This window comes from Ostrea edulis, chromosome 3 (assembly GCF_947568905.1).
Source record: "Ostrea edulis chromosome 3, xbOstEdul1.1, whole genome shotgun sequence".
Lineage (NCBI taxonomy): Eukaryota > Metazoa > Mollusca > Bivalvia > Ostreida > Ostreidae > Ostrea > Ostrea edulis.
The window spans coordinates 54,642,156-54,667,083 of NC_079166.1; the positions used below are offsets into that span (position 1 = coordinate 54,642,156).

Here is a 24,928-nt window from a genome sequence, read left to right on the forward strand (position 1 = left end):
AAAATATGAAAGTCCTTCCTTAAAGAGTAAAGGAGATATATCTTATGTTACATTTTCTTAAAGTACGTCAAACTCTAAGATCAAGGTCAACAACTTTAGTCCCAAAGGAAAGATTTTGTCAGATATGAAATATGAAAGCTTTATAATGCAATACTCAGGGGATATAGCTCTTGTTATGATTTGGAAAAAGTAAATTAAACTTCGAGGTCAAGAATTTGGTACCAAAAGAAAGGTATTGTCACAATAAATGCACATATGAAATATAAGAGCCCGATCACGCATCATTGAAAGGTTATGTGCAAGGTTAGAGTTTTGGACAGAGAAACACAGGCAGAAAGACAGACAGGATTAAAACAGCATATCGCCGATATTGATTAAAAAATGCACTTGAAAGTCAGCATACAAGACTGAAAATCTGTCTGAGAGAGATCAAGAGAGAATAAAAGTAGGTCTGTTACATTAGGGACAATGTCAAATTCAATGTTTTTTTAACTACAAAAGATGCAAAATACAATTTGTGGTGCATATTGTTTCAAAAGTTAAAGAGGAGTTAAAGAATCAACGATGCAAGTGATTAAACATGAAAATAATAAAAAAAAACAATATTACATTAAGATAACTTACTTTGCCCATTGAAATCTATCAGTCAGAGTGGAGGCAGCTTCATACACGATCGGCAGGATCTGCAAGTTCTTGATGGATTTCTCGACATATTGCTGATACAGAAACTTTGCCGTACACGCAAGACTGAATCTAGTTTCTGCTACAGAATACAATTTCCTCACATCAAGATTTTCCTTACCAATCACCTCTATATTGTCTTTGAGATACTTTTTTGCATCCCGTAATTCTGCTTTCCATGGTTCTATTTCTTTTGAACATCTTCGCTGGAACGAATCCTGTTTGCAACAAGTAAATATCATTTCGTGCACATAGATATTGGTAACATCTGAACACGTGAAATGAATAAACAGTAAACAGTGATCAATCTCATAAATCCTACCGGTATATAGAAATCAAAGTCGAAAGCAGGACAAACACGGACCCATACAAACTCCAGAGGTGGAATCAGGTGACTAGGATGACTAAGCATCCCTTGTTTACCGGTCACACTAACATCGAGCTCTCTATCAGTTTGTAAAGAACGGTCAAATGAATTGCAGTGAAGCACGTCAGGCAACATTCGGTCTAATTACAGGTGGTATTTGCAAATAAGATCACAATGCCAATACGAAATGCGGATTTTACAAGAGAATGGTCCAACCCCTGTTCTATCAATGTAGTTGTCTTTTTGTCTTAAAAATGATCATACACAGATCATACTCTCGCGTATCGAATAATTTGGGAGACTTAAACATTATTCGCAAGTGATAATAGAGTATTGGTACATAAATATGGGAAGCTGACTATGGAGAATATGAAGTCATCCCGTTTGTCATAACGTTGAGTTCTTAGTTCACGATCAATGTCTATGTTCAGTAAATATTCCAATATAAAACAAACGTTAGTGACTCTGTAGTATTTTTTTTTCTAGTGCATTACTGGAATATGTTGAATTGAAATGTAAATGCAAATAATTAGTGTTGATAAATAAATCGTTGTCGATGTATCTAAATGTCGAGTTGAAGGCTACAACAAGACATTTTTTTCTCATGTGCAAGGTTTTGAATAAACGGTGAAGATAATGAACAGTGATCAATCTCATAACCCGTATAAGCAATACGAAATAGAGAATTGGGAAAACACAGACCTTTGGATAGATCAGGGGTAGGATCAGGTGCTAAGGAGGAGTAAGCATCCCCTGTCAACCAGTAGCACCCGCCGTGAACCCTATATCTTCATCAGGTAGACGGAGTTATCCGTAGTCAAAATCAGTGTGCCTTGAACGGCCTAACAATCGCTAACAAGTCCGACAGCATTTAACCTAATGATAGATTGTATTGGCAAACTATATTGTTATAACGAGCATATAAATTGCGAAATGCTGACTTTAAACAAGACCGTTGACACCTCATCACCATCAACTTGATTTTCAGTAGCTACATTCGATTAAAAAACTGACCATACGCAGAACAAGCTCTTGCATATCGAATCAGTTGAGAGATATAAACACCAGAAGCAGGTGATAATGGAATATTTCTACATAAATATGGGAAGTTGACGATATAGAAGCTGAAATTATCCTATTTTTCATAAAGTTTAGTTGTTAGTTTGCCGATAATATATATTATCAATAGAATATTTAAGTAAGGAACAGAAGTGGAGGACTTTGTGGTGTCTTTTATTTCGAGTTCACATGAATATATCGAATCGACATATGAATAAAAATTATTATTGATGATAGATAAAGTCGTTGATATATCTAACTGTCGCAATGAAGGCCACAACAAGAGATTTATTCTATTCATGTAGTATGTTGTTTTAAAAATAAATTCTGCTCCATGAGAATGTAAAACAGATCAGCTAATAAAGAAGTACAATTTGTGTCCACGGGAATTCCAATACGAAGACCTGATCACCAAAGACTACGAATATATTGTCAATGAGGAACTCCAGCATATTTTTAATTTCAACTTCAGAGTACTTTTGTGTGGAATCAGAGTGGTGTTTAACAAAGTAATTTTTTGGATGGCTAATCACTAGATATGGATATTTCCGTTTTTCATTTTTGTTTAAGAAGCAACTCATATGATGTCAAAAAGTTTAGTCTTTAATTTATAGTGAGGAATGGAATAAATCCTGCTCAAAGGGTAATAACTCAGGTCAGCTAATAAAGGAGTCCATAGGAACAGCATAGTTAATGTCAAAATGACACTCCGGCATTTGTTTGGTATCAACTTCAGGGTACTTGTGTGTTGAATCAGAATGGTGTTAAACAATTAAAGCAATTTTTTGTAATTACAGATGACAAGATATAATTATTTTCGAAATTATTTTTATTGACAAAAGCAGATGTCTATGATTTCAAAAGTCTAATTCTAAATTCATTGTGAGGAATGGGGTGGAAAGTGTATGATTTTCTCCATTTAATTGAAAGCTTAAATAATCAAATGCGACAGTCATATTTCATTCACATTGTTGCTACAGTGCCTGCGAGTGCAGTTTGACTAAAATTTACTTATCCTGTTTAAATATGCATAGGCAAGACGAGTTGGCAATATCCCCCCTCGCCTTTAGTAGTTTATACAGACCCTGATATCTAACATTACAATTTTAGTGTGAAATAAGGTTTTAGGTCCATCCTAACTTTAAACCACCTATTACATGTAACTACATGTAAGAACCATGAATTGCAACAACTTCAACAATGCTGTAAAGTAGATCACGGAGTTCGTGAAAAGTATATATATCCATACGCGATCAGAAGTCACCAAAATGGATCTAACTAGATTGAATCAAAGGATGCCTTCAATGATGCAAATGAAAAACAATGTATTGCAATAGAAAGTAAACAGAAACCCACAGTGAATGTAAATATAGGCTAACATTTAAGGACACATCGCATGTTTCTAAACTTGTTATTTTTTCAGGAAAATTATTTTTTTGTTGCCTAAACCTATTTTGAATAGGTTCTAAATTAATATTTTGCGTAGTTTTTTTTAGTTTGAAAACGATGAAATTCAAATAATGCAATATGCATATTTACTTCGATATTTTACGCGCCGTTGCGTGTGACGTCATATGCGACCTCGATCGAGAAGGTTTGAAAACAGTTGTTAACCATTTCATATACAGATTAGATCTAATCGACAAAAAGCCAATCATCAACGCCTTGTAACGGTTTGTAAATAATATTGCATAAAGGTAATCTGTGTCTTTTAAGGGTGTACTAGCTGTCCCTAAAAAGAATTTTGACTGAGTTTTTTTTTAACTTTTCAAGGGAAGGTGTGGAGAAAAAGACGTGGATATTTTTTGTCGGTACAAGTACTTTGCTATTAAAAAACCACAGACGCTATGTATTGTTTTCAAAAAGCAGTTAGATAGAGATAAACTGCGAGAAAATGGTTAAATCGAAGCTAAACACTGCTAGGCCTATTGGATATGCATTTTATTCTGGTCTTCAAATTCAATACACACGCACACCAACTGACCTTCACCTTGTAACAACATATAACGTGTGCTCCCAGTTTCTACAAACTGGTAGATTTACAAAGATAAAAAATAATTGAATTTTCATAAATAATGAAATATTGCATTTCCTAATTTTGAATTGAATTATAATGCTTTCATTTTTTAAATGAACTCGTAATATATAGTACTGTTTAAGTTAAAACGTCGTGTCCCACTTCCTAACGACGTGTAGATCACAATCAAAAACTAATAATGATAATAATAAAATTGCTTTATTGAAATAAAGTATTGTGATTTCGAGTATTTTTTTTTCGAAATGCAACTGCGACAGTTGGCCTAGGACTAGTTGTCAACGATGTCGCGTATCATAATCTATCTAATCCAAAAATATATAATAGTTGTACTGTTTATTAAAAACAATAATGCTAATTACAGATGTTTAGAGGAATACCATTACCAAATAGTATTTAGACAGCGACCCATGTAAACATTATTTACTCGCCAATTGCATATTTCATACTCGCTTTCCTAGCTACATTTGGGTATTGATATCGTTATTTGTCCATAGTGAATAAATTATGGACCTAAAAGCTGAATTTTTTAACATTTCTTACACTATTGTCACAATCAGTTGCTCAAATTAAGTCGTATGTGACGTCACTTTACCACATTACTACCTAACTATTTAACAAGACTTTTTGAAATCGGGGCTTAGGTTTAAATCCATATTATTGCTAATTATCGCAATACATCGGCGAACGAACTATTAGATAAAAAATAATTTCTTTGAGTATAAGAAAAACAACAAGCATATAAATTTGTATACATTGGAAACGTGCGATGCGTCCTTTAAGTGTACAGAAGGGTATACTAGTACTTTGGTAGAAATGGGGAAAAACAATACATTACAATGTTTAACTGGCTAGTTACACAAATGTCTACATATATACATGTACAAGTACTATTCCTGTTGGCCTCTTGTTGCAACAAATTATAACTCTTATTGGTTGAAAGAAAGATATAGTTTATTTGTCGTAAATAGCATTAAGATAAAGAATAATGAACAATATTTCCGACATATGTTGGAATTTGAAATGATGTAGAAAACTTGTAGGCCTACGGTTTAGGCATCGATCAAGCAGGTTGTGCGTATAATTTTTTGAATAATGAGTTAAGGCACACCAATGCATCCCTTGACGACCGGTATTCTCTGACTATATATATCGCGAGATCGTTCCTTTCTTTGACTTCGACATGGAGTGTTTGAACTTTCGTAAACATGTTTCTAATCCATTGTAATCTAATTAGTTTTAAGAATTCTTTTTCTTCGACTCAGAGTTTGCGTTGGTTTTGAAAAATATGTTGCCCCAAAAAAGCAAAATAGAAGATAAAATGGACATTTTGGGCTAAAATGACAATCAAAGAATGTTTAACTCTTTTGCAAATGCGTCATGGAAGAGAAATTATAAGATAAATGTAACAGAGTTAAATTAAGTTTATCCATGCATCAAACACATATAACAAAGACATTAAACTAATATGAAATAGTCACGGTATAACACGAGCGTGTGGTAATCTGATAATATACCTCTAAACATTGAATGACGAGGAGGCTGAACTCAACCACTTTTTCTGGCTCCTGGTTTAACATAGCTTTTGCCTTCGATAAGTATTCATCAAGAAACTCCGTGACGACATCTGAGCTATATATATATATAAAACAACAATGATCTTTCAAAAGTGTTAGAAATAGGGCCAATACTATGCAGTTGTTAATATTCATTAAATAAATTCTAAACACAAATATGCAGCTCAGTACTAGTGTAATTGATTTATTTTACTTGATCATGAAAAAGTGAAGATATCGAATAGTGGCCAATATCATGAATAATTTCAAAAATGCAAAATTAAAAGTAGGTCAAGCAAAACCCCTATGCACACCAGCGGTAGAATCAGGTTTCTAGTAGGAGTAATCATCTCCTGTTCACCGGTCACACCCGTCGTGAGTCATATACCTTAAACAGGTAAACGGAGCAATCCGTAGTCAAAATTTGAATGTAAAGAAGGGCCTAACAATTGGTATGAAATACGTCTGAAGGAATTCAACCAAATGAAAAATTGCATTTGGAAATTAGAACGTTATACCTACCATATAATTTGCGAAATTCTCACTTTAAACGATACTTTCTAAACTCTTGCAAAAACCAATTTACTTGTCAATGGCCTGTCTCGATTTGAATTGCATTATACGCAGAACAAGGTTTAGTGTATTGAATTATTTGAGAAGAATAAACAGTATATGCAGGTGAAAATGTAATATTGCTACATAGATATATAGATACAGTTGACGACGGAGAAGATGGATCCATCCCCTGTTTGTCATAAAGTTGAAGTGTGAGTTTGTTGTTAACGATGATAGCGTTGAAGGAATACTCATAACTGATCTGTTTGATTCTATATTTTGTACTAAGAATGTTACTACTATGACGTTGTATCATCACTATTAACCTTTGAATTTACTTCATGATAGCGCACTATTCCGTAATTTAAAATTATCTCAGTCATTACATGTACATGTAGCAATGACTTAGATTGAATTTACATAAAAATAGATGCAGCAATGTTAGATACCGGAATGCATCTGAATAGTACAAAATGAGTTCACAACAAAATTGACTTGATGCGCAATTATATATTGCATTAAAGTATGTGAAAGAACACCAGCCACACTGTTAGGTCGATATGTTTATGTTAGCCTGGAAACGCCCCGCGGTAGTTCTGCAAGTAATAGAGATCAACTTGAGAGATACCTACAGGATCGCAATAGAGGAACCTATACTTCAGTATATTTTGCATCAGTATTTGAACAAGATATTTGATTCTTTCTAATATACAATGAACAAAGAGGTAAAATATATCGTATGTTAACAAATGTGAGTTAAGGTTAACAATAGGGATTCTAGTATGCAAATAAAATTACTGAAATGCATAATATCCATTAAAAGTTCCCTCCTATAGATTCAGAACATGATGATGTTCATATATGGATATATGTGGTAAGCACTACGTATGTGTGATTATGATGTCGCATTATGACGTTGTGTATTGATTACAATTTAATTCGGAGGATATTAATATACGAGGTAAGTCAACAAAACGACTTCGGCGGTGAAATATACTTGATAAATTGACATAATATAATTATGGGAATAAACATAATTGTATACACAATATCGTTTTTGATGTCTAATACGGAATATCGGAACCATTATTTCGTCATCGATTCCGTCATGGTTTTAATATTTAGTATGCCCAACGAGACGCGTTTTCTGCGTTAACTTGGGCAACTTTCAATAGACAAGCACTTAGTTATCAATAATTCTTATCAGATATAGCACAGTAAAGCGTCGATTTTGAAAGTTGTATGAGGGGTGGGGAGCAAACAGAGAAAAAATGTGCCATTATATAATATAGGAGGGCTACATGTTATACACTGCATGTAAAACTTATACGGTACTAATTTTGATGCACCAGATGCGCATTTCGACAAATAATGTCTCTTCAGTGATGCTCAACCGAAATGTTTGAAATCCGAAATAACTATGAAGTATTAGAGCTAAATATAGCCAAAAACAGCGTGCCAAACAAGTGGAGCCAAATTCGTCCAAGAATAAGAGCTATGCATGAGGGAGATAATTCTTAATTTTGAAATGAATTTCTAAATTTTATAACAGCAATCTGGGGATCGATGCATAAATTGTTATTATTTATATCATTTCATAGCGGTTGGTTGTTTTAATGACTCGAGAAAAGAAATCTCATTAAGTAAATATCCACATGCGTAGGGCTGCATAGAGGAAACAAACTTTTTATATTTTCGCTTTTAAACATCAGAAATTTAATCCTATAACTCATGTTTTTGGTACTTGGGTATTCACTTACAACATTCTGCAAAATAACTTACAAACCAGGTAGATATTTTGTATCAGAAATGAGTCGTCTTTAACCCTCACTATTTTGTATACAAGAGTTGCCCAAGTGATGCTTGATTTTCGTAACTTCTTTTTCTGAAGAGTTCCACAATTTTCTAGTTCCGATATCCCGTACTAGTATCAGTTTATCGAATAAATAATGATTTAAATATTTCAAGCGAATGTGGATCATTTTTATTTGATGTACCCTTTAAAATGATACCATGATTACAAAAATCTCACCATTCATTTACTAGTTAAGAAATATGGTCGTTATGCATTGAATACCTTACGAAAGTTATTCGACATCTGTGTTCACCGCTTTTCCCGTCATAAGAGTTGAGTGTTAATGTATTGATTTAAAAAAAACAAAAAAACAAAAACATAATGGTCGAGATTGTTTTAGATTCTCATTTGCATGAAAAAGACTGTAACTGACTTTAACTTACGTGTGAAATTTCTATAAAGAATTTTTCTCACCTCGTTCTAAGTAAATGCTGCAAAAGGAATGATCTAAATACTGGTGTTGAATCAGCTTTGGATTCAAAAAGCGCCATTTCTTTGCTCACATATTTCATTCCATGATCCATCCTTGTCTCAACAGTGATGAAAGACACTAACTTTTTTATCACTTCATTTGCCGGAGCTTCATCATCCGCAAAACATAACTGTGACACAATTTCCATAAAGAAGTTGTTGCAGTTATTTTTGAATTTATTGTACACTTGTAGTTTATCACTGAAAAAACAAGAATGACCTTTAATATTGTGCGGTGGGTAACATTCGTTAAAAGTACCGATTTTTAACTGACGCCTTCGCTAACCCATGGAGAATGAAAAGTTCATGAAAACGATGTCATGTACACTGACTGCAATTCCTCATAAAATGTTTACAAAAAACGCATAATCATAAGTTGGTGTGATTCTTGTTGATACACACTGGATAATTTACATTTAATTCAAAGAGATGTTTACCAAAACATATAGATTTGATTGGCAAACTTTGATATTCCATATCTCAAATGCAACAAATAAATTTACTTGTACCTACATCAATACACGAGGAAATAGGGAGAAAATCATTGGTTAAGGATGTACTCTAGTGGAAATTTTACCGCGAGTGAGTCTCCATACTTTTTAAAGTCGTAAATATGGGAATGTCTGTGTTTTACTTTGTATACACACAGTAGAACATTAATATGTGTTTTTGTTTGTTATTATTGGAACTAAACTAAAACAAATAATTAAAACATGACATTTTTTAAAAACTATTTTGCTCTCGTTTTACGACATTCATGGTGACGTCACGATTGTAAACAAACGCGAGCTCAAAGATACGCACACTAGATGATGTCGCATTTAGTCTATTCTAAAGCAGTCAATAAACATACACGGGCGATTCATTAGAAGTAAAAGAGCTGTTGTATATCAGGCTGCATCTGATATTCTCACAAGTGAGTGACAGACAAAGAAAAATACAGACAAGCAGGCACATACATACATACACACATACATGCATACATACATACTGTAGTGTCAGACGATCGACGAGAGGGGAGAATGGGAGAATGTTAGCGACGTAGTACCCGAACCAGAGGCTGTTGATATTGAATGAATTTGTAATTTTTTTTATATGCAAGACTATTTTCTATGAAAATAAATTCTACAAACTAACAAAATCTATATGCTCATTCTAAACTTCCCGCCAAGTCGGTCACCTAGAGCTCTTAAAGTTCCATGTATTATTATCGAAGCATCATTTTGAATAAAAAGTGTTATCTATATTCCTGATTTTTTGAAGAAAAAAAATCTCCAGCGTAAACAGTGAATTTATATAATTAAAAAGAATCCAAATAGAAAAAAGGTTTCTCCCATTTAGAGAATGATGGTGCACCGTTGTTGTAAAAATTAGTTAAAACAAAAGTTGATTTTGTGGACTATATGCATGCATAGACATGTTCCTACTGCGCTACTAGATCGATAATTTGCTTCTCATCAGTTCTGGAAAATTAAATCTTTCTTTTTAAAAAAAAAAATTAATATTAATCATTTATTCAAAGTGTAATTGTCTATGAGTGTTAACAATGTTTAAGTTGTATGCTTTGACTATCATCAACTTTTCCCACCTTGTAAAAACGTTGTTAAATCATCACAAGTACGTATTTATGAAACTGTACAACATAAAAGGATTTTACATACAACCGTTACTCGCTCATTTCAAGTGACAAGTCACGTGTCCAGTTCAGATTGGACAAATCATCGGTTGTCTTATCTGGTTAAAGCTGTATAGTTTGCTACAACATTATTTACCATAAGTATGAAAGAAATATAATTATCATATACCTATTATATTTTAGTAATTCGTTGTTTTAAACCCTTCCAATCGTTGCGTCTGAGTAATATGCATAATTTTGGGATTCCCCTGAGGCGCGTGGGGTTATTTATTGACACCTAACAGACAATGCATACCCCCTATATTTAGGTTTCAAATCTAAACTTCTCAATGTTTGTTTACATGCAAATGTTTTCAAGCATGTGATTAAAGGAAAATTAATACAATTTATTTTCCTTACAAAATAAATCATATTATTATAGCAATGAAAAACTCAATCGCTCTTGAACCCGATAAAACTCCGGGAAAATTACTCTATGTTTGAGCATTGTGTCGTCATACTTTGACTTTCATTACGCCACGTTTAGTAAAACGGTTGTAAACATACTTCACAAATCAGCTGGGCGTAAAGACTGTTTATTAGAAAATAGATTTGAATTTTGAAGTTTAAATAAAAAAAACCCAGCTTTATTGGTAAAATGCAGCCCCGGCAATCTTCTCATTCTGCGGAACCTCGGACTTTGAAGGAAAAAAGGAAATTTACAGGGAAATCACGTTTGCCAGGAAAAAAGCCGAAAGTTCAATCTACACCGACAGCTGTAGCCAATACAGGAGTAAGCATCGAGGAAGTGGCCTCATCAGTATCTGAATTAATTTTACCCGAGTTAAAGCAGGCAATCCAAACCATTATTACTCAGAGACAAGACAGCGTCCTTTCATCCTCAAGGAATGAACCAGTCAAGTAACAAATCAAAATTCAAACAGATCTATTGTGTCTAATAACCAGGACAAGTCCTCTCCTAGCCTTTTTCGTCGCTCATGGAAAAAACCACAGTCAGCAAACTTTCAGAAACCCTGGAACAACACCAATTAATGTACATAATATGGAGGCTTACCTTTGTATTTATCATAAAACTTCAGACGCTAATGAATTAAGGGAAGGTTTTACATATGGCTTTAAAATAGAATATTTAAGCTCTCGTTTTGCATCAACATGTACCAATTTAATATCAACTCGGCAACATCCAGTGGAAGTTAAGCAAAAAATAGACAAGGAAGTCGCTTTAGGTCGGGTTGCAGGTCCTTTTGATCAAGTTCCCCTACAAAATTTTAGAATATCACCTATAGGTATTGTGGTTAAAAAAGATGGGGGTTGGCGTTTAATACACCATTTATCATTTCCAGAAGGAAACAGTGTAAACGGTTTTATCGATACGGAATATTGTACGGTTCATTACACACCGTTTGACGAAGTATTAGAAATGATTGCAGCATTAGGAAAAACTCCCTTCTTACAAAAATGGATGTCAAATCAGCATTTCGTTTATTACCAATACATCCCTCTGATCATGAGTTATTAGGTTTTAAATTTGATAACAAGTTTTATTACGATATGTGCTTACCTATGGGCTGTTCTGCAAGTTGTGCCCTTTGGGAAAAATTTGCCCATTTTTTACAGTGGGTAACAATCACAAAAACAGGCCTAAAAACAATAAACCATTACTTAGATGATTTTATTTTCGCTGCTAGAGAATTCGAAGGCTGTAAATTATTAATGTCAAACTTTCTGAATACTTGTCGTGAATTTGGAATTCCGCTGGCGGAGGAAAAAACCGTTGGACTTAAAAGTTCATTGGTTTATTTTGGTATAGAAATAGACAAAGGAAAAATGGTTATAAGTATACCAGAGGAAAAAACCATTGCACTTAAGGAATCTATTGAAACAATTTTGGCTAAATCCAAAATAACATTAAAAGATCTACAATCCTTAGTTGGTTCCTTGAATTTTTGCGCCAATGCCATTCCCTCAGCCCGTGCCTTTAATCGCCGTTTCTGCGATGCCATGTGTGGTATTAGACATCCGTCTCATTTTATAAGGGTCAATACTGGTATGAAGAGCGACCTGCGGGTTTGGTTAAATTTCCTCGAGCAATTCAACGGTAGTTTCAATTTTTTGGAAGTTAATTGGTTTTCAAATTTTGAACTTCATTTATATACAGATAGTGCGGGTAATGCTCAACTTGGCTATGGCGTTTATTTACAAGGCCATTGGGCATATTTTCAGTGGCCTACACAATGGCAGGATTCAGATATAATATCTGATATTACTTTCTTAGAATTAGTTCCAATAGTTTTGGCAGTTCTGTTATTCAAAACCCATTTCCAAAATAAGAAATTAATGTTTCATACCGACAACATTGCTTTAGTATCGATTCTGAATAAAAAGACATCAAAATCTAAAAGAGTTATGGAATTAGTGCACCCTCTAGTGCTCCATTCAATGGTTAATAATATGTATTTTAAAGCAAAGCATATTTGTGGTTGCAATAATTCAATCGCTGATTCTATTTCTCGAAAACAGTGGGAAAGATTCCGGTCTCTTGCACCAGAAGCGGACCAAGATCCTATACCGATCCCAGAAGATTTCACGAAGATGCTATTAGAGCTGAAATAGAGCATTTAACACTTGAATATATTGCCCCAAACACAAAACTACTGTATTCCAATAGTTTAAAGTTATTTTCTAGTTTCAGGAAGGACTACAGTTTAGAGGAAATTTGGGGACCTCCCCTCTCTCACTTGTGTATATTCATTGCTCACTTATCACTTCCCAATTTAGCGTACAGCACTATATCATCTTATTTAGCTGGTATAAGTTTTAAGTGCAAACTGATAGGCACCAACGACTATACACAATGTTTCATGAATTAGAAAACTACTAGAGGGTATAAAACGTCCCCGCAAAACAATGGACCGTCGTTTGCCCATTACTGAAAATATTTTGAAAAACCTCATGTCAAGTTCAAGTTTAGTGTGTTCCTCTAATTTTGAAACATATTTATTTTGCTCGGCCTTTTCCTTAGCATATCATGCCTTTTTGAGAGTCGGTGAATTTACATGCAGTAAAACACGCGACATTCGCCATGTTATTGGCATTAACCACATACAAATTTTATTTGACCAGTCACTGAATAAGAAATTATTAAAGATAACAGTTCCATATTCCAAAACTGACCAATCAGGAAAAGGATCGTTAATTCAGTTGAACGAGTCAGATATTACAGTTATTTGCCCTCTTTTTCATTTACAAAGATATTTGTCTGTCAGACCAAAAATTAATGGTCAGCTTTTTGTTCATGTAGACGGCAGTCCACTTACCCGTTATCAATTTACATCAGTCCTTAATAAAGCAATAAATAATTTAGGTCTTTCAAATTCACGTTACATTTCTCACTCTTTCCGAATTGGAGCTGCATCGGACAGTTTTTCAAAAGGGCATTCTGAATCCGAAATAATGAAAAAAGGTAGAAGGATTTCAAATGCTTATAAAACTTATATTAGAGCTTAGTAGAATATATTTTATCACATAGGTCAAGAAAAAAGTATATGGATAGTTGGTTCATCCATTATCAAGCGGGCATTCCAACGAGCAAGCCTCTCAACTGAAAAATCACATCTGGGACTTAGACGTCTAAATTATCACATCCTTTGGCAGGGCAAGGGTGGTCTAACTTGGAAAAAATTGTTCCCTCGCATTCAGTTACTAAGGAGGTATGAATCATTGCCTGAAATTTTAATAATTCACTGTGGGGGTAATGATATTGGTAATGTGCCTTTACTCGAACTTCGGTTGAGGATGAAAGAAACATTTCAAAGGATTCGGTCTGAGCTTCCAAACACCCTCCTTGGTTGGTCTCAATTCTTTCAAAATTTTCATGGCGTTACAGTAAAAATGTTAAATCTCAAAATATTGCAGTCAAAAGAATTAACAGTTTTATGAGCAAATTGTTCGTTGTGAACAATGGTTTCTATATCAGCTATCCCGAGATATCTTGGGATTCTAGCGGATTGTTTGTTAACGATGGAGTTCATCTATCTGAACTTGGCAATGACTTAATTACTATTATACAATTTACAAAGTAAGCTGCAACAAGTCTGCTCTTTCAATGGCGAACGTAGGACACGGTCGATGTAAGCGTCGCTCATCCTCCAAATTTATTGGCGGTGGTTGTTCTCACATTTGCTTGAACAACCATGTGGCGACCATGTGGCGATATTTCGCGACGCTTTTGGCTTTTATAGATTTGATAGCATTATCATACTGAGTATCTGTTCCCAGTACCAGTATACTGTTGTCTATCTTTCTCAATCATAAAGCCAATAATGATAATGATAATGCATAATGTCATAATGTTTAATGATATAATGCCACGATGTATAATGATATAATGCATATTGTATGCATAATGTATAATGTTGAAATGCATCATGTATGCATAATGAATAATGTATAATGATGGAATGAATGATATCTTTGAGGGCTCTACATTGGACAGTGATTGAAGTCGTTCCAAACAATGTTTTGACCATTGAGCCCTCAAATGATAATATGGCATAATGATAATGAAATGTTTAATGTAATGTATATATTATAGGGCTAGCCATTTATCATCCGGCAGCCCTACGGCCGTGGTCTCGTTCGCCAACAACAAAATAAATCTTATTTAACTTTACATTTGCCTTCATTGTCTATTATAATACAATTTATTTTCCTTACAAAATAAATCATAATAATTTAATTCTTATTGTATCCTTGTCTCTGATTGGTCAAATTCCAATTGAGGAACACAGGTTATTTTTGTATAACCTGGTTTGGTCAGCTGGTTTGGTATGGGGACACACCCCCTTGACAACCAGATGTCGGAACTATTTTTTTCTCTCTCTCTAAACTTCTATGGAATAGAAAGTCAACGTGCACAATAAGATACTTCGGTTTGATACACATGTTGTTTTCTCGTCAATATTAGCATCTAGGCCTACTTGTACGAAAATCACTTTTGTTAAACATCTTTCTCTGTATGTATGGTCGAATAATACTATTGATAGATTAAAACAAATATATTATATTCGAATTAATGATTTTCCAAGTAAGCATTACCCTGTTCATTTTGAAATACATTTCTCACTGGGGAAAAGAAGGGGGTGCGTTGTTTCATTCCTTGATCCGTCTTTCAACAAAGCAAGCAAAAATTCATACGTCACATTTTATCACATGACGTCAGACACATTGACATGTGGATGTTATTTGTTACTTGCTTACATATTTTCTTGTGTCGGATTTACTATTAGCGATAGCATTGCATACAAGGGTAAGTTTTCATTTAGTAGAAGTTTTCACAGAGTTGAAAGACGTAAATTATTGCATTTTCTGATATTTGAAGATTTATTTTGGGTAGGCCTAAACAATGCAATTTCCCGTATTTTCTCAATCTGTCGGAGATGAGCGACTTCAAAGTCGATCTCCATCTCTAAAGGGCAGCGAAATACTCATTACATGGATAGTCTACACATATTTTCTATCATGATAAACTTCACTTTCGATACAATATTTTGATAAATGGCTAGGCTCCGTAGAACTAAGATTAAAGATGGCGACCTTTGGCTTCGCAGCTAGATCTAAACGCTTCGTGTCGCTGTTGCTAAGTAAATCAATTGCGCGGCTAGGTTGACTTGTATTTTTCCGAGTGTATGTAGATTTTGATAAACGAAGGTTAGCATCTTTGTCTCTTGCATTAAATTATAAGGAATGACTTTAATTCTGGGGCAAGTTATACGAGTATAACCTGGTTTGGGTCTGTTTATGCTTTTTTATAATCCGCTTCGCGGATTATAAAGCGTAAACTGACCCAAACCAGGTTATACTCGTATAACTTGCCCCAGAATTAAAGTCATTCCTTAATTATTATAGCAATGGAAAACTCAATCACTCTTGAACCCGATAAAACTCCGGGAAAATTACTTTATGTTTGAACATTGTGTCGTCATACATTGACTTTCATTACGTCACGTTTAATACAACAGTTGTAAACATACTTCACAAATCAGCTGGGCGTAAAGACTGTTTATTAGAAAATCCCAGCCATCCACTCCATATATTTCCTACTAATGGTTCAATTTCATAATATTCGTACACAGTAATGTATATGTATTTATAATCTTAAAATTTCAAAGCATTAGTAAAACTCTTTCTGTCATAGTTTTCTCTGTATTTTGTAGTTTTAAATTGTTCCAATATCCTACGAATGCTGCTAGATTGACTTTGGGTTTTGTCTTGTGCCTGTCATTTGCTGCTGTTTCACGAAGAGGGAAAACTCCAGTGGAAAGAACTTTCTCTCGTCACGGCCGTAATTGTTTTTTAAATGTGTATGTAGTAAACATAGGCGATATTTCGCGACGCTTTTGGCTTTTATAAATTTGATAGCATTATCATACTGAGTATCTGTTCCCAGTACCAGTATACTGTTGTCTATCTTTCTCAATCATAAAGCCAATAATGATAATGATAATGCATAATGTCATAATGTTTAATGATATAATGCCACGATGTATAATGATATAATGCATATTGTGTGCATAATGTATAATGTTGGAATGCATCATGTATGCATAATGAATAATGTATAATGATGGAATGAATTATATCTTTGAGGGCTCTACATTGAACAGTGATTGAAGTCGTTCCAAACAATGTTTTGACCATTGAGCCCTCAAATGATAATATGGCATAATGATAATGTATATAATTTAGGGCTAGCCATTTATCATCCGGCAGCCCTACGGCCGTGGTCTCGTTCGCCAACAACAAAATAAATCTTATTTAACTTTACATTTGCCTTCATTGTCTATAATAATAACTTAAAATAATTAATCTTCTTTAAAGTAGTTTTGTACAAAAATAATACAAGAACATCGGATGATACAGCTTTAAAATTTGTCTATAGGGTGAAAGGCGAAGATAACGAACAGTGATCAATCTCATACTAGTAACTGCTATAAGCAATACAAAAAAGAGAGTTGGACAAACACGGACCCCTGGACATACCAGAGGTGGGATCAGGTGCTTAGGAGGAGTAATCATCCCCTGTCGACCGGTCACACCCGCTGTGAGCCCTATATCTTGATCAGACAAATGGAGTTATCCGTAGTCAAAATCAGTGTGCTAAGAAGGGCCTAACAATCAGTATGAAACACGCCAGATAGCATTCGACCCAATGATAAGTTGTCTTAGCAAACTAGATCGTTAAAACGACCATAGAATTTGCAAACCGCTGACTTTAAAAGACACTGTTGAAACCCCTGTACCCTCAACTTGTTTGTCTGTAAGGTTGCCTCCATTTAAAAACTGACCATACGCATAACAAGCTCTTGCGTATCGAATCATTTGAGAGATATAAACATCATATGCAGATGATAATGGAATATTGCTACAAAGATATGGGAAGTTGACGAAGGAGAAGCTGAAATCATCCCGTTTGTCATAAATGTGGATTGTTAGTTTGCCGTTGATATCTACTTTCAATAAAATATCTAAGTATGAAGCAGAGTTAGATGACTCTGGTGTCTTTTATATCGAGTTCACAGGGATATATCGAATCGACATATGAATGAAAGTTATTATTGTTAATAAACCTCGTCTATATATCTAAATGTCGAATTGAAGGCCGCAACAAAATATTTTTTCTTCTCACGTAGAAGTTTTTAAAAATAGATTCTGTTTCATAGGAATATAGAAACAGGTCAGCTAGCAAAGGAGCACTAATCGTGCCCATGGGATTTCCAACAGACTGTTGAAAGACCTGATCACCAAAACGACCACGAAAATGTTGTCAATGAGGAACTCTAGCATATTTTTCATTTCAACTTTAACAAAATAATTTTTTCGATGAATATGAATGTTTCCGTTTTCCATTTTTGTTGAAGAAGCAACTCTCTTTGGTGTCAAAAAGTCTAGTCTTTAATTCATCGTGAGGAAAGGTCGTGAAAAGTGTTGAAAAGTCATACGTTTTGATCTTGCTGATTTGAGAAAAGTTTTGCAATTTCAAGTTGACTAAGGTGATTGTTGAAAGGTTTTGAAATAGTGTTCGTTTATAACACAAGAAACCCACATTCAAAAAACATTTTTAAAAATTACATTCAGTAAAAACTTGACTTAACAATAACGCATTCCATACTTCAAATCATTTTTGACAGATTAACAGAAAAATATTTCAGATTTATTTTGAGCACTGTTCAGACTATACCACAAAACTACAAACACAATTACCTGTCTGGTGTGTTTTCTTCCATCCCATGTGTTTCATGACAGGCTCCACATTCTTTACTATCAGCAAGAAGATGATTATTCTTGCAATCTACACAAATCACATTCGCACACTGAAGCTGAATTGGTTGTCCAGAAATGGTATTTTCACAAATTTTGCATCTCTGCTGGTCACTGAAGTACAAATATTTCATAACTTACAATGTACAAATAATAAATTGACGAAAGGCAATTACATATTTAGAAATGTTAAGCATTGAAACAGGTTGTGTAATTCTTTACTTGTATTTTCATTAATAAATCTCATCCTTTTCGTGACATCCTCATGACCCACAGGCACATGTTTCTGTCAATAAGTTATGATGTGTGTATACTAATAATAATACAAGGCACTTAGCGTGATATGACATCGAATGATATCCTCTTGAGAATACTATTATGTTGAACTTCCATAAGATATGTTATGCAAATGTATTCACTACCGTTCTCTTTTACGATAATTCATAATCAAAACTATGTATGACATGACTGCATTCATTACTTCTCATCTCAAGAAACTGCAAGAAGACATGGTTCAACAACTCGATTTTCCGTTTCTTAAAGCTTTGTACTGATACTGCATGATTTTGATTGACTAGCTCTTCGAAAATCAAGTTTGAACATTTACAGAAAGACGATAGACCGTACAAGACCACTGTGGCACAGGGAATATGTTTTCATTGCAAAGATCAGAGATGAATTAAAGGGACTGGTTCACGATTTTTGAGAAAAATATTTTTCATTTTTGATGTTAAACATTAAAAATATAATTCATTTATTGTTGACAGCCAAAATTTTTACTTTCTGAATGCAAGAATAAAAGCAATATCTTAGCCTTAAATCTGTGTTATGTAAACAAAGACTCGAGTCTTTTAATGTATACAAACAAACCATTGAAACAATAGTTTTGTAATATAAAGCATCTTAATTTTGCAGGGTCACAAATTTTAACTTTTAGATGACACATTTTACCCAAAAAATGGCTGAAATGTGAAATATATGATAAACTTTGATCAATATCCATTTCTTTTGAAAACTTCGTAAACAATAACATACCACAATCTTTGTTTACAATACAAATAATAAACTCCCTAAAATGACCTTCTGTGATAATGTATAACCTTAATTTTTATGTGAAATCTTTTAAACATATTACACAGTAGATCTTGATCATTAAAAGTGAAAAACAGAATTTTGGGGAAAATCGTGAATCAGTCCTTTTAAAAAGAACAGGCAAAAGGATGGTTTTAATGCTGACCACATACCACATTTGACCTTATTTGATATTGCTATTGACGTTAAGAAAAGTAAACAAGAGGCTCATGTCCCTAGAATTGCTCTTCTGATACATTGTAAAACAGGCAAAAATCTCACCAACCAAGATTCATCAATTAACAAAGTTTGATGATGTACCTGAAAATTTAAATGTAACTGTCGAAAAGTAGGTCACGGTGACCTACTTTTGGTCGACACACTGAAGACTCAAGTTGCATCAACTGACAAGTCAAATAGTATTCAAATATAGCCGTCAAATTCCAAAAGAAGGCCACAGTGACCTACTTTTTGGTTGACACACTCCGAAGATTCAAGATGCATCAACTGACAAAGTTTGATAATTGAAGCTAAATAGCATCTGAAATATTCAGATATAAAGGTCAAATTCCAAAAGTAGGTCATAGTGACCTACTTTTTGGTCGACACACTCTGAGACTCAAGACCGATCAACTGACAAAGTTTGATGATTGTAAGTCAAATAGAATCCGAAGTATTCAAACATAGCCATCAAAATCCAAAAATAGGTCATGGTGACCTACGTTTTAGTCAACACACTCTGAAGACTCAACATGCATCAACTGACAAAGTTCGATAATTGTAAGTCAAATAGTATCTGAAATATTAAAATATAGCCGTCAAATTCCAAAAGTAGGTCACAGTGACCTACATTTTGGTCAACAAACTATGAAGACTCAACAAGCATCGACTGACAAAGTTTGATGACCCTAGCTTTCATAGTGTCCAAAATATGCATCTAAAATTGAAAATATGAAATTTGAATGTCTGCAAAATTCAAAAAGTAGGTCACTGTGACCTACTTTTTTTTATAAATATGTTTCAAGGCCTCTAGATGCATCAACATACAAGGTTTGATGATTCTAAACCTCTTGGTATCTGAAATAACAACCTAAAATGTATTCATAAATGATTAGCCATAAAATTCAGAAAGTAGGTCATGGTGACATACTTTTTACATGACGCACTTTAAGGTTCCATGATCCATCAACTGACAACTTTTGATGATCATAGGCTCAAAAGTGTCCAAGATATGCATCATAATCCATTTAATAATAATTACCTAATTCAAAAAGTAGGTCACCATGACCAACGTTTGAGACAAAATGATATTAGGTCCTAAGATGCATCAACTGACAAAATTTGATGACCCTAGTCCTTTTACTAAGCAAAATATCAAAGTTTTAACAAAACCAAATTTAAGTTCAACTTTGAAGTGACCTTGAGACCACATCCTTTGCCCCAGGATGATGCCTTGAACAAGGTTTTATGTACAACCTATCATCATCCTTATCCAGAAGTTTGGTGATAATTTGCCCATTGGTTCTTGAGAAGAAGATTTTTTAGCAACCACTACTTTTGTTTGCATTTTCCTAATTATCTTCCCTTATTAAAGGGTCACAACCCTAGTTTTAGTACAAATGAAAGCCCTTGTGCGAAGGATACTCTGTGACAAATTTGACAAAAATTGGCCAAGGGGTTCTTGGAATATAGCCCTTTTCCAAAAGGTTGACGCACACCGCACACCAGACATATGGCCATATGATTAGCTCTTTGAGCCTTCGGCTCAGAAGAGCTAAAAAAACTTCAAAAATGAGAAGAGCTCCCCCCCCATTTTTTCACATCATAAATATAAGGGCGCATAGAGATAGTGCTGATCCACCTCTCTACTTACCAATTAACATTACCTGTTATTTTCATATGCAAATAAAGATGTATTAGGAGACTGGCCCCTCCAATATTTTTGATAATAATGAATGAGAAGAATATATGCAGAGAAATTATTGAAACCCTGTAGTGCAGGATGAACTACCCCCGCCCTACCTCTGATTTGAGAGATCAAAGCCTGAGAAAAAATGACACAACTTTAGGTAATGTTGAGCACTTTGAATTTCCCCTTCCCTCCATGAATTAGAGTTTCGAAGATCAGGCAAGATTGATTATTAGTATTATTCCCTTTTCTTGTCAAAATTTAGACAAGTCAACTTCCAACTTCTGCCTTCACCTTTTTTCGAAAAAAAAACAAACAACCAAACAAACAATGATGCTATGTACATCTGTAGCTGCAGCGCTTTTGGTTTTTATGCTTAGTTTTATAAGTCTCAGTGTAACAACATGTATTTGACAATTCAATCCATACCACAATAATACAGCACTATTTTATCTGCTCTTTTTGCAAATGTTCCTACAAACACTTACAAATAATCCTTGGTCAGTATGGTCATTAAATTTCAGAAATCTGCACGAATCTGTCAAAACATACAATGGTCAGAGATATGTTTCATACTAACGAAGCTGTATGTACTTTAAGTCATATTTCATTATTATTCTTATGTCAGTCACGAACAAAAATGATTCTGGCGCGTCTGCTCCACTCTCTTTCAAATTTTACAGTCGAAACTATTTTTTAAATCTCCATTCGGAAAGTCTAAGCTTTTATCTTCTGATGTCATGTAAAATTCCATAACGTACGAACAGCTTTTGATTTTTCCAGTAGCTAACTATACATACGTAGCGTAAAACGTCTTCAATTCAAAATTTCCATTTGTATAACAAAGGAATAATTGCATAATTTTTTGTAATCAATATTGTATCTATTTTATGCCATATTCAAACAATGAGCCTTAAAGGACACATCTCGTGTTTTCAAAGTATACATAATTATATACATTTTGTCTTGCTTATGCTTGTAGAAATTAATTGTAATAGTTTGTTCGCTGCGATGGTTAGCCACAATACGGACTGAAATCTAAGCCCCGATTTCAAAAAGCCTAGTTAATTATATTGGTGATCACGTGGTACAGTGACGTCATATGCGGCCTTCGTCGATCGTCTCGTTGTAAAAGTAGTGTTAGATATTTTTAAAAACTCGGGTTTTAAGGGCCTAATTCATTTACCATGGATGACATTTATTTCGATGTGACAAATTTTTCGAGTCTTATATCTTTTAGCCACCAGTTCATACAAGCACATGTATGTAAAACTGATACGGTACCAATTTTAATGCACCAGATGCGCATTTCGACAAATAATGTCTCTTCAGTGATGCTCAACGGAAATGTTTGAAATCCGAAATAACTATGAAGTTTTAGAGCTAAATATAGCCAAAAACAGCGTGCCAAAAAAGTGGAGCCAAATTCATCCAAGGATAAGAGCTATGCATGAGGGGGATAATCCTCATGTATGCGACCCAAATGTAGCGAGGAAAGCGAGTGTGAAATCTGCATTTGCGAGTAGATAATGTTTACATGGGATCGCTGTCTAAAAAATATTTGGTAAATCCATTTCTTTAAAGAACTATAATTAATGTTGTTGCTTTTCTAAAATAAACAGTGAAATTATTATTAAATCTATTTTTGGATAAGTTAGACAGGCCAAAATTATGATACGATGCATCATTGACAACTAGGCCTACTGCATTTCGAAAAATTAAAACTGATCAAATCTATAGTGAAAATCGCAATACTTTTAAATTATTGTATTCAAAAAAGTTTATTAATCATTATTTTTTTTAATCTACACGTTGTTACTTAGGAAGTGGGAGCGCGGCGTACTGTTGTTACGTACGCGTTCCTTAAAAAAAAATGAAAGCATTATAATTGAATTCAAAGTTGGGAAGTATCATATTTTATTATTTATAATTGAAAGTACAATTACCTTTTATCTTTAAATTTCTTTTTTAAAACTACCAGTTGTTAGAAACTGCGAACACAAGTTCTGCCTCTATGTTGTTACGAGGTGAAGGTCATGCAGTTGGTGCGAGTGTGTATTGAATTTGAGAGCAGAACGGACAGCATATGCCGTAGGCCTATATGAAACAGTGGGTAGCTTCGATACAACCATTTTCTCGCAGTTTATCTACGTCTTTGTCCAAGTGCATGTTTGAGAATGTACAGGGACAAATTCTACTGGGGTCTTTTTTATGGCAAAGTCGTTGTGCCGATAAAAATATTCATGTCTTGTCCCCTCATACCTTCCTTCGAAAATTGGAAAAAAAAACCACAGTGCAAATCCTCTCTACTGACAGCAAGTACACCCTTAAACGGCACAAAACACCCTGATGTAGTGTTATTTACAAGCCGTTAATGTGATAATTGGGTTTTATGTCAATTAAATCTAATCTGTTTATGAAATAGCTAACAACTGTTTTCAAAGTATACGTATTCTGGCTTTTTCCTTGTGCCGGTACTTTATAAAGTAAAGTACGCATACAATCGACGTTTGGTACATCCAATATTGTCATCCATACTATATTCCGCAACCAAAATCAATATACATGTACCCAAATGCCGCTGTTGCTGCCCCTTTAAGACAAGATTTGAGGAAGTTTTCAACTGTTTCGAATGACTGGAGTGTCTTAAGATCAGCCTTTGTTCCAAGGAGCTGAAAATAAAATTCATTGTCAATTATATATATATATATATATATATATATATATATATATATATATATATATATAATGAAGAGTTGTAGAGCGAAAGTGCTTTGGAATAAATATGAAATCTTCTCTCTCTATATTTTGCCTAAACCAAGGGCTCGTTTTATTCTATTATAATAAAAATTTACAGAAGTGAAATTTAGGGGGTCTGAATAAAATTAGTTAAGCATTAGTACTTTCGTTGATAAATTATTAGATGCCTTACAGTAAATGAAAAATAAACCTCAATGATAAATTGCACCCCTCCCCCATAAAATATAGCGGTATAGTAGAGATACTAACCACGAACAGACTCAGGCAAAGTTTCACATCACAATCCTGTCCAGAGTATACATTTTCCAGAAGCAATTTCATGATTACTATCCTTGTCCAACGATTTCTTTAAGGGAAGAATCGACGCAAGTTAATGAAAAATAACACAGAGTAAGCATAATTTGAGCATATTATAAAGTATCTCTAGATACATTTTCTACCTTGATTGTGTGATGTTTCCTTCACATTTTTCATCATACGTTCCCTTTGTTGATGAAAAGAAGCCCAACAATCTTTCTATAACCGGTCGATATGTATTTAAAAGCTGCAGCCATTGCATTCTTTTATTGTAATTCCCAAACGAATCTCCGACTGTTTCCAGTTGTTTCAAAACGAGAGACAACCCAATAACGTCCATTGACTAAAACATGAAAT

The 24,928-nt window shown here is 34.1% G+C and overlaps 1 protein-coding gene across 1 annotated transcript in view; it reads right to left on the reverse strand.

The window, feature by feature from the left end:
- The window catches only part of LOC125676424 (E3 ubiquitin-protein ligase rnf213-alpha-like), a 175,020-nt gene that overhangs the window by 64,444 nt on the left and 85,648 nt on the right, over nucleotides 1-24,928 (reverse strand). The window contains exons 21-27 of the mRNA XM_056158169.1: nucleotides 24,715-24,914; nucleotides 24,524-24,620; nucleotides 24,086-24,186; nucleotides 18,478-18,648; nucleotides 8,523-8,780; nucleotides 5,660-5,774; nucleotides 625-899 (exon numbers count right to left, since the gene is read on the reverse strand). Of these exons, the coding sequence (XP_056014144.1) occupies nucleotides 625-899; nucleotides 5,660-5,774; nucleotides 8,523-8,780; nucleotides 18,478-18,648; nucleotides 24,086-24,186; nucleotides 24,524-24,620; nucleotides 24,715-24,914 (1,217 nt within the window). The remainder of the gene's footprint in view (nucleotides 1-624; nucleotides 900-5,659; nucleotides 5,775-8,522; nucleotides 8,781-18,477; nucleotides 18,649-24,085; nucleotides 24,187-24,523; nucleotides 24,621-24,714; nucleotides 24,915-24,928) is intronic.